Source organism: Chenopodium album, chromosome 2 (assembly GCF_948465745.1).
Source record: "Chenopodium album chromosome 2, dcCheAlbu1.1, whole genome shotgun sequence".
Classification (NCBI taxonomy): domain Eukaryota; kingdom Viridiplantae; phylum Streptophyta; class Magnoliopsida; order Caryophyllales; family Amaranthaceae; genus Chenopodium; species Chenopodium album.
In genome coordinates this window covers 5,358,668-5,369,860 of record NC_137835.1, presented here as the reverse complement: position 1 = coordinate 5,369,860, position 11,193 = coordinate 5,358,668, and the positions used below count along the sequence as shown (strand labels likewise).

Sequence of the window (11,193 nt, the reverse complement as noted above, 5' to 3'; positions counted from 1 at the left end):
TATTCAACACTATAATAACAGTATAGAAATTAATAATAACTAAGCTTCGACAACCAATTACCGTCGTCAATTTCGATCGAACTCAGACAATTTCCAGCATAGAACTCATCGTTTTTACTGGCTAGAGCCATAAGTTTGTGTCTCTAGATAGTTTTCTAGTTTTTGGGTTATTTTTTTGGGTGGTTTCCAGTGATTTTTAACGGAAGTAGTTGCGTGTTTTTGGACTTCGACTAAGGTAATAGTTGGTGGGGTGGGTTTCTTGCGGGGCGGAGGTTTGGCCGGCAATGGGAGCTATCCATGGAGGTGGGGAAAGGGTTTAAGGGAGGAAGAAGATGAAGAGGCGGAACGGGAAAAAAAAATTATATTATGGTATTAGGTAGAAGGACCCATACCTGGGAGTGGGCTAGAGTTCCTCGTCATGTGAATAGAATGTACCTTAATAATGCACAATTGCATGTTCCCTCTCACTCTAATTTAATCAATTAAAGATTTAAGGTTGTACTGTATTGTTTTCTTTTAGAGTTGGCTACACTAGGGGTGAGCAAACCGGGTACCCGATCAAAATTTTAGGACCTGGCCTTGGAGTTGGTTGGAACCGGGTCCTAAAATTCGGATCCGAAATTGGAATTGGTTCAACCGGGTCCTAAAATTTAGGAATTGGTATTGGAACCACCGGGTACCGGTTTCGGGTACCCACTTATGTATGTAATTGTTAAAATATAATACAAATTATAATTCTTATTTTAGTTAGGTTCATTTTTAGCGCTTAATACTTATATATTTATATATGCATTAAGCTATTTGTATTTATGTTAGGTATTAGTAATACTTTTTTAATTTACAAATTAGATACATTCAACATATTTTTATTATTTAAAAATTATTTATTTTAGGCATATATTAGGTAACCGGGTACCCAATCGGTTCCTGTTGCAAAAAGTTGAGAATTGGAATTGGAATTGGTTATAACCGGGTACTTAATTTATTACCCGGAATTGAAACCACCGGGTCCAATTCCCAATTCCGATTCCAGACCCGTCGGTTCCAATTCCGAGTATTCGGAATTTTTGCACACCCCTAGGCTATACTATACCTTATATTGTTCAAACTTACAACCTTTTTTATAAGTCTTGTAACCAATTGTGGAGCCATATGTACGAAATAGTGGTATTAATTATAGCTCTTTTAACTTAAAAACCACTTGCTTTTTCATTTTGTATGTGAATCAAGGTAAACCAAGTGATTATTTATAGACCTTTCTTCCACTTAATATTATCAAATTTTAGTGTACCAAAATCATATTTGGATTGTTTGATAGCCCAACATGGCGTAAGTGAAAACGAGTGGATTGGTTGATGAATATAACGGGTTTTACCCACCCGTCACAGACGAATAACGGGTACAAGGAATGTTGTAAGTAAAGCGTAATCATGTGAGAACATTTCCTTAACAAAGTACGAATGTCCAATAATAGAGATGGTACCAAGAATTAAAGATGAGCAATACTGTATTAATTTTGTAGGCCCACTAATTTCTGTCTACCAATACAACTGAATTGATTACTTCTTTTGGGCTTTCCAAAACTCCACCTTGATTGTGGACGAATCTGTTCATTTACTTTCTCAACAGTCAAGTGGAGATGCATTTAACCTTTTTTGCAACAAAATGTCACTTGCATTTAAGAAAGTGGTTAGAAAAGGTTATGAATGAGCTAATCTTAAAGACTAAACAGTAAAAACTTAATATTATATTTTTATCGGTGGTAAAATTATCTTAAATACTCCGTAATTCATTAATTTACTTAATTATAAACTTCGTATCTTTCTTAAATTGGTTAATCGCTTGTAGTACTTTTATTATATGATCGCGTGACATAACAGATAAGTAGTAGAGTCAAGTCATGAACAAGAAATGAATTATTATTTCTTGTTGTTATTAATCCTCAATATCAACTTCTTAATCCCTTTTATTTTTTAATTTCCTTATATGCAATCAAGAAATGAATTATTATTTCTTGTTATTAATGATATTTTATTCATGTTGGAAAGTAAATATAGCAATAGTGGCTTGTTAAAATAGGTTAGTTGTCTCTTATGGCCAACAAAGAGACAAAAAGTTTAGTACCATCAATTGTTTTCATGAGTCGTTTTTATAATTAAGGTGGAAATGTGGGATAGTTGGTGCAAATTACTTCTTACAAAAGTATAATTTTATTGCCCGACATTTTTTTGCTAAGACTTGAGGTGCAGTGGACTATCTAACTATCTAAGTGACAACTACCAGTCACCATCACGATTCTTACTCCGTCAAAATTCATCAATTTCCATTCTTATTATTAGCAATCATTTTCAATTTATCATCATTCATTGCTTCATCACTAGACTTTCAATTTAATTATTATGTTCATAATAAAATATTATAATAATTACCCCTTTACTATTTTTAATTAGTCTAAATGTCGTACGGAGTAATTATTTATTTATTTAATTAGTATTTATTTTTTAAAGCAAAGGGGAAGGGAGCATATTATTATGTCAAAAAGTCAAATTAAACAAGATCGGGTTCTATCAAGTCAAACATCCCTAACAGAGTACAAGTATAAATCAACAAAAATATGATCCACCCCATCCATTCTAAGGCTCCAATCTAGCAGCAACATCTATCGATCCCCATTCTTTTAATGTGATTACTAGAAAAATAAAAAATAATCAAAATTATAGGCAACTAAATAAGTATCTTCAATGATCATACTACAAGGCGTCTTCCTCCATACAAACTTAACAAATCTTACTATGTAAAGTGTTACTTCGTACTACATATTATATCTATCTTCAATTATTGTTTAAGTATCAATGTAATTAGCTTTTAAATTAAATAAGATTTCATTAAAAAAAAAAAAAAAAAAAAAACAATGATCAAAGGTATGTGATGACAAACACGTACAAATTATAGTAACTATAAATTAATTGCTACATACAATTTTATGGAATAAGTCATGCATGTAATTCTAATATAACAGTGCCTAATTGTACATTCTAGACAGACAAACAATGATCTTGACAAGATGTCACAATAAATTCATCAAATTAATTTATTTATAGCTTAGCAAGTGCCTTTCAATTCCTCCTTCCCCCAAAACTTGAAAAATGAGTTCTAGACTTCTATCAGAACGCTTTAAAAAAACAGAAGTTGCTTTCAATTAAATAAATATATACTTGGTAAAAGATTAAAACATATAATAGTTGAACAATAAAATAATTCATCAATATAAAATTTAATTTCAGCTAGGTTAATGTTTTGATCTTCAACTTTGCCCTTATCCAAGACTAGCTATTTGCCTATTTGTTTAATTATTTGATTTTTATATTTGTGATGATAGTACAATCACTACCTTGTTACTTGTGTCAATTACTAGAATAATAATGTCCTCTAGATCCAAACATACAAGTATTACATACCCATCACACCCCTAGCCCCCTAGGCCTTGGCTACTATGAGAAGAATACTTTTTTTTTTTTTTTTTTTTGAGGGATTGAAGAATATTTATTTATGACAAGCTTAAACAAACTTTATTTTTCAAATAGACAATCTGTAGTTGATTTAAGTATAAGGGTAAAATATGAGGATTAAAATTAAATTCCGGCTACATCACCGCCTTCAAATTTCTCACTACACCAAAAGTCCAAACCCATTGTATAACAATCACTACCGTATAAATGCTAGCCTTGACGCGGAATACTAGTTAAAGTTGCCATTACTCCTACTCACCGCGTAACAAATTAACAATCATTCATTTAAAATTTTGCCTTAAAAAAGCTTAGAGTATTTCATGCCCACTTAACTTTAACATGTAGCCATATTAGCAGAATATAAATGTCTTAATCCACTCATTATAGTAAGATAATAAATACCTTCATAATGTGTTGTCAAAGCATAATTAAATTGGTTAACCATGGTTAAACATTACTAGTTATGTGCGGGGGAGGGGGAAACTGTCCTAACTCTTTCTTACCCTTAAGAGAGAGAAACAAAACAAAGAATCAAATGCCATTTTTTGAAAGAAAGAGGGAATCTCGATGATTTTCTGTCCCTAAATCTGATTTCATTAAACAGTCTTTAAATTTAATTATTATAAACCCCATTTGCTTTATACTAGTATTTTACAGATTATAAAGTTGAAGGAATCTCAAGATTAATTAATCTCAGGTTAATACAGTTTTTTTTATTAATAATTTTTCTGCAAATTAATATGATGAAGCTTTAAATAAATGTGTTATTTAGTGTTTATGTTGTTACATTTGTTGCCTTTTTTATGTCACACTTATTGGTTGCTATTTTTGCAGCACCCACTATATCACCACTTGTCTTCATTTATCTGTTTATGTGCTCACATTTTATGTACTGGTTCATTTTTTTATTTACCAGTTTTTCTGGGAAATAAAGTGAAATCTACCTTCATATAGAATTTGATTGCTTGTTTTGTTAAACAAAAGGTGATTTTTTACATTGCTTTTTGCTGGGAATCTTGAAGGGGTTGTGACTGGTGAGTTTTTTTTTTTTTTATAGAAAAGCTTTCTTGTTCTTATTTTTTGATTTGATTTGGTTTCTAAGTGATCTTCAATTGGAATATTGACATGATTTTTCTTGTCTTGAGTTTGTATAACAATCCTTTTTATGATTATACTGTTGCTCGTTGGCCGGATTTAGTTGTCGTATCACTAGTTCAAATTACACTATCAACGAAACATTTAATCTCGAAGTGAGGGAGTATATTGTTAAGTGTTTTTTTTTTTTTTTTTTTTTTTTTTTTTTTTTTTTTTTTTTTTTGGGGTGTGATTCCTTCTTTGAATGGTGTTTATGTTTGATGCAATTTTTTCTTGAAAAAAGATTTAAGATAGTTTAATTTCTATGTTTGCATGATTGGGTTAATGAGTGAAGGTGGGGAGAAAGCTGAAATGGGAAACATATAGCAGAAACATGAGTATTATCTGGACCGTGTTCTATGAATGAATTTCTTTTTTTATTTTTTCTTATTATTTTTATGTTAGGGTTGTTGTTAAGCATCTGGCTTTTTATGTTTGATGATGGGATCTGAAACAACTTTGGTTTCAAATTTAACTGTGGTAGAATAGTTAAGCATCATTATTCTGAACAATTTGTTGCAAAAGTTTTAGAGTATATTTTTAGTTAGGCTGAAATGCTGTGGCATTATGATTAATTGGCTTTTTGTATTTTCATGACAATTATAGGATAATATCAGTGTAAGGAAGAAGGAAACGTACTTCATTTACTGCACATTCTTCAGGGAACTGTTGTCTATCATGGTATCACGGTCTTATTCGAACTTACTGGATCTGGCTTCTGGCCAGTTCCCGAGTTTATGCCGGGGAGAAAAGAGGTTCCCTAGGGTAAAGACTGTTGCTGGAGTATTGTCTGAGTTAGATGATGAAGCTAGCAATAGTGTAAGCTCTGATGCTCCTTCTTCTGTCAACCAAGAGCGTGTAATTATAGTGGGAAACCAGCTTCCTCTTCGGGTACACTATAAACCCGAGAGTGAAAATGGAGGGCGGTACTTTAGCTGGGATCAGGATTCACTTCTATTGCAGCTTAAGGATGGTCTTGCTGAGGATGTTGAAATTGTTTACGTTGGGTGCCTCAGAGAACAAATTGACCCAAGTGAACAGGACAGTGTAGCACATACTTTGTTTGAGAACTTCAAATGTGTCCCGACCTTTCTTCCTCCTGAACTATTCACCAAATTCTATCATGGCTTCTGCAAGCAGCATTTGTGGCCTTTGTTTCATTACATGCTTCCTCTGTCACCTGATCTTGGCGGTCGTTTTGACCGATCCCTTTGGCAAGCGTATGTGTCAGTAAACAAGATTTTTGCTGATAAAGTTATGGAAGTGATCAGCCCTGATGATGATTATGTTTGGGTCCATGACTATCATTTGATGGTGCTTCCCACATTTTTGAGGAAGCGTTGTAATAGGGTGAAACTTGGGTTTTTCCTCCATAGTCCGTTCCCTTCTTCTGAGATTTATAGGACTCTTCCCGTAAGAGATGAAATTCTGAGAGCACTTCTGAATTCTGACCTCATTGGTTTCCATACTTTTGATTATGCTAGACATTTCCTTTCATGTTGCAGTAGGATGCTAGGTCTTTCTTACCAATCCAAGAGAGGTTACATCGGTTTGGAATATTATGGTCGCACTGTTAGCATCAAAATTCTTCCTGTAGGAATTCACATGGGCCAGCTAAAATCTGTGATGAATCTTCCTGAGACAGAAGTCAGAGTTGCTGAATTAAGAGAACAGTTCAAGGGTCAGACTGTCATGCTTGGGGTTGATGACATGGACATCTTTAAAGGCATCAGCTTGAAACTTTTGGCTATGGAGCAATTGCTTCTTCAACAACCTGATAAGAGAGGCAAGGTTGTTTTGGTTCAAATTGCTAATCCAGCGAGAGGACGTGGTAAAGATGTGCAGGAAGTTCAATCTGAAACCAGTGCCACGGTTAAGAGGATAAATGCAGCGTTTGGTAAAGCAGGATATAGACCTGTAATACTGATTGATACTCCACTTCAATTCTATGAGCGGATTGCTTATTATGTGATTGCTGAATGTTGCCTAGTCACAGCAGTCAGGGATGGGATGAACCTTATACCATATGAGTATGTAATAAGCCGGCAAGGTAATGCAAATCTAGACCGAGCATTGGGGCTAGGACCCACAGTACCAAAGAAGAGCATGCTGGTTGTTTCTGAATTTATTGGCTGCTCTCCTTCACTCAGTGGGGCTGTTAGGGTCAACCCTTGGAACATTGATTCTGTAGCTGAAGCAATGGAGTCTGGCCTAACTATTCCAGACTCTGAGAAACAGCTGCGCCATGAGAAACACCATAGATTTGTGAGCACACATGATGTTGCATTTTGGGCTCGTAGCTTTTTGCAGGATCTTGAAAGAGCATGCAGGGAACATGTTAAAAGAAGGTGCTGGGGTATTGGTTTTGGACTAGGATTTCGAGTCATTGCTTTGGATCCAAGTTTTAGGAAGCTTTCTCTCGAGCATATTGTTTCAGCTTATAAGAGGACAAAGAACCGTGCTATTCTTTTAGATTGTGATGGTACCATGATGATGCAGAGTTCAGTGAGCACAAATCCTATTGTGGAGGCTGTTAAAGTCTTGAACAGCCTGTGTAAGGATTCAAAAAATGTTGTCTTCCTAGTTAGTGGAAAGGACAAAATAAAGCTATCTGAATGGTTTTCTTCTTGTGAAAACCTTGGCATTGCAGCAGAGCATGGATACTTTGTCAGGTAGATTTGCCATTTTTGCCTTTTGTTCTTTAGTTTATTTGATTTTTCAATACGAACACCATTATCAAATGTCACCTTAGGAATAATACTCCCAACATTTCCCCAATATCTATTCCGTAGTTCTTGGTCTTATAGATAAAATGGGAATGCACTGGTTGAAAGATCAATAGAAGTCGGGATCATGGTTTGATTTTTCAATACCAACTGGTTGTTGTTCTTGGTCTTATAGACTAGTAGAGACTTTTTCTAAGAGACATTTAGATATAGAGACTTGAAAATAAGTTAGGAAGTTGTAAAGGTGTCAGCCAATGTAATCAACATACAAACTGACAGTAAATGTTATATAAGCACAAAAGGTAACATATAGACTTTGAAAATGAATCTGTGGAGGTAAACTCTAGTTTACTTATTTATTTATTTTTTTTTCTGACCCAGGTATGATAATGATGCTGATTGGGAGATTTGTAAACCTATTTCGAATTTTGACTGGAAACATGTGGCTGAGCCAGTGATGCAGCTATATGCTGAGACAACTGATGGCTCTTTCATAGAGACAAAAGAAAGTGCTCTTGTATGGAACTACCGGTATGCAGATCGAGATTTTGGGTCATGCCAGGCAAAGGAGCTGCTAGATCATCTCGAAAGTGTCCTTGCCAACGAGCCTGTTTCTGTAAAGAGTGGTCAGTACATTGTTGAAGTTAAACCGCAGGTTCGTCATCTTCTGCTATCTCACTAATGTCCGTGTATGAAACTTTATGTATAGAGTGATTACTTGTAATCTCTGTGCTATATACGAAGTATGAAAGTTGAGGGAGATTGGTAGTTGTTCCTGTATGAGTCCTGCACTTTTTTTTTTTTAAAAAAAAAATAAAAATGGCATGTCTCATATTAAGACACTTTATCTGAGACACATACGAGTACTATTTATTTTTTTTAGAAAGAACAAAGAAATACTTGGAAGAAACAACTCGTGGGCCTTAGCTTTTGGCAAGGCACACCTACCATATTGTCTTCTAAAATTCTACTCAACACTAAAGGCTTTACTTGAAATATTAAGCTTATTAGGTTGTTTAATACCCTAAGTAATAACTGTTGCTTTCGCTTTTCTTTCATGGAATATAGTTAATAAATATTTGAAATATTGACTTATTTTAAGATAAATTGTCAAACAAAATAAAACCTCCAGCAAAAATTGACACCTACTATTCTACTAATGGAGGAGGGGAGTAATTTTGTATTGAAAGTAATTACATTCGATATGCTATTTTCAGAGTTGTGACCCTGTCTGATGTCATGAAAACTCTTAATGAGCTCTGTTCCATACTTGTTTCCCCGCCCCATGTAAAAATGCTCCGCTGTCTTTCTTATTTAGATCAAATACAATGGTGAAAAATGCTGTTAATGTGTCTGAAAAGAATGGTCTTACAAGTAAAGTCGGAGATGTAGCTCAAGGCTATGTTACTCGGACTCTTTCATTTACCTCACGTGTCCGTGTCGACACGACTCGTGTCGGACACCGACACCGACACTTGGACACTTTATTTTTAACTAAAAACACAATATTTTTCAAGAAAATGGGCGAGTCCGATACTTGGACACCCGTGTCTAATTGGACACTTCATCCGAGTCCAAGTAACATAGGCTCAAGGAGAGCAATTCAAGTGTAATTAATGGATCATCAGGGTATAAAACACATATTTTGGTGTGCTAGTAGGTGTATATCTCCATGAGATTGAGTAACTAAGGCTATCACCTTGTATTTTTTTTCTTGTTAGAGAGTGCATAGTCACATACCTGTTATCTATGCTAGCCCAATTTTACTTAATCATGTGACTGGACTGCCATTGACTTAGGACTGTTGGAAAAATGGCGATAATTCAACCCTGGTGTCTGCAGAGTTTATATCGGTAGTTGGACAGCACTGCTAGCTACTAGTATTTTTTTAGGTTTTGCTTGTGTATTTACGCGTCCACTGATCCGCACCGTATGCCCCAGCAGTCCAGCACCCTGTATTTTGTTCTTCTGTGTTACAAAATCTTCTCATACAAGTTGATTCTGTTTTGATATTTTGACATACAAGGACTAATTAATATGGTATACATTGGACATTCATGATAAGAAAATTATCTGCTCCCATGTCTGATTCCTCTTCTGTTCACAGGGCATTAATAAGGGTCTAGTAGCAGAACGTCTCTTTGCGACAATGCAGCAGAAGGGGATGCTCCCTGATTTTGTTCTTTGCATCGGTGATGATAGGTCAGATGAAGACATGTTCGAGGTTATATCAAGTGCAAGAACGACTTCCTCGCTCTCACCTGTTGCCGAAGTATTTGCCTGTACTGTTGGCCAGAAACCCAGCAAAGCTAAGTACTATGTTGAAGATACGAGCGAGATTTTAAGGATGTTGGAGGGGCTTGCTTCTGCCTCAGAGCAGGCAACTACGAATGGTATACCGACTTCTAAACAAGGCATCTTTGATAAGTAAGGGATCACTCACTTTTGCTCTGTTTCACCATGTACAGTGTTAGGTTCTGATTTGTAAACCAATTCTACATCATTTCCTTAGGTATTTAGGTCTCTTTGTTGAGTCATATTAGTGATAAAAGCCTTAAAGGCGTTCTCTTTTGCGTTATAGATTGGAAGGGTGATCGCGATCACCTGATATTTAGAATGATTTTACGGTGATCTTGCTAGTAGCTTGATTTTCAATTGGGGTATTTTGATCTTAATGCCTCATATTTGTGAGAGTTTAAATTCCTTGTAAGAAGTTTAGTGCAAGCTTCTTTAGTATTTACTAGTACAAAATTTAGTAAAGTCAAAGTCATAAGTACAATGTCATCTGGAAGGGTTATTGTAAACGTTTGAGACGGCTCATGGATAGTATTGATCCTAACTTAAGCTCTTTTATCATTCAGTGTCGCACCTACTCTATTATCTGAATATATGTGACGGTGTAAATAGAGTCATAAAAGACAATATCCTATATTTTGCACTTTCGAAATAAGTAATTAAAAATGAAATAAAAAATTTATTGACATCAGCAAGTGATGGGTGTGGGTGTGGGTGTGGGCAATCATCCTGCATCCAAGTTCCAATCTCCAATACGAATGAACAGAAATAAGTTGGGCCTACCTAAGATAGAACACTCTAAAGTTTTGAATGAGTTATTCTTTTCTTAATTAATGTTAAGGCCCAACTATTAATTGCAAGGCCCTCTCTTGTGAATAATGTTATTATTTCTTTATTTGCATAATTGCATGTAACAAGTCCAAACAAGTAACAGTTACGGCTTAACAACTAACAAGCTAAGCAACAAACAATTGATTGTTCCGTATAAGTTCCATGTAATACCATAATCTAGGCTATTACTAATTAATTGCTAAATCGGCAAAATCTACAACATAATGACTTGATAAATATATGATGAAAAAAAAATAAAAAAATAGACAGCGTGGTTTGATATGGCTCGAGGGTTCAAGGTTGTTGTGATAATAATAATTGAATTGACAATCGGTTTGAAGATTAGAGAAAATGTCCAAAACAAAGTGACGTTAGGTTTGGCCCCGAAAGTGGAGTGTTATTCCGCAGTAATTTGACCCAAAAAGGAGGGGAGGAAAAAATTGTGGATAGAAAACAAAATGGATAGTTTGTGAACTTATGCAAGCCTATAATAAAACCATACATTAACACAAATACATTGTTCACATCACGCATTGAACATGAAAATGACTTGGTGATGACCATAACAAGATGCCATTATTATTTTCTAAAGACTATACATGCTAACTTGGACCGCCTATGATTTTATTAGCACCTTCCATCTAATAGCCCTCATAATACAACTATCTCATCGCCTTTTTAGAAAATTGTACGTTTTA

At 34.9% G+C, this 11,193-nt stretch overlaps 1 protein-coding gene across 2 annotated transcripts; it reads left to right on the top strand.

Moving 5' to 3' along the window:
- Nucleotides 1-3,814: 3,814 nt before the first annotated feature.
- Nucleotides 3,815-10,044, top strand: LOC145593982 (alpha,alpha-trehalose-phosphate synthase [UDP-forming] 5-like). Of its 2 annotated transcripts, none has more exons than XM_081650340.1 (4): nt 3,815-4,206; nt 5,250-7,315; nt 7,751-8,024; nt 9,477-10,044. In XM_081650340.1, the coding sequence occupies exons 2-4, from the start codon at nt 5,322-5,324 to the stop codon at nt 9,798-9,800; spliced, it is 2,592 nt and encodes an 863-aa protein (XP_081506466.1). In that variant the 5' UTR covers nt 3,815-4,206; nt 5,250-5,321; the 3' UTR covers nt 9,801-10,044. The 2 variants fall into 2 exon arrangements, with proteins under 2 accessions (XP_081506466.1, XP_081506463.1); XM_081650337.1 differs by lacking the exon at nt 3,815-4,206 and adding an exon at nt 4,257-4,543.
- Nucleotides 10,045-11,193: the final 1,149 nt, after the last annotated feature.

Bases quoted from the DNA above. Each gene is read 5' to 3' on its own strand.
- LOC145593982 (XM_081650340.1), top strand. From the start codon at position 5,322: ATGGTATCACGGTCTTATTCGAACTTACTGGATCTGGCTTCTGGCCAG. The intron at 7,316-7,750 runs GTAGATTTGCCA...TTTCTGACCCAG, and splicing joins GAGCATGGATACTTTGTCAG to GTATGATAATGATGCTGATT. The intron at 8,025-9,476 runs GTTCGTCATCTT...TTCTGTTCACAG, and splicing joins TTGTTGAAGTTAAACCGCAG to GGCATTAATAAGGGTCTAGT.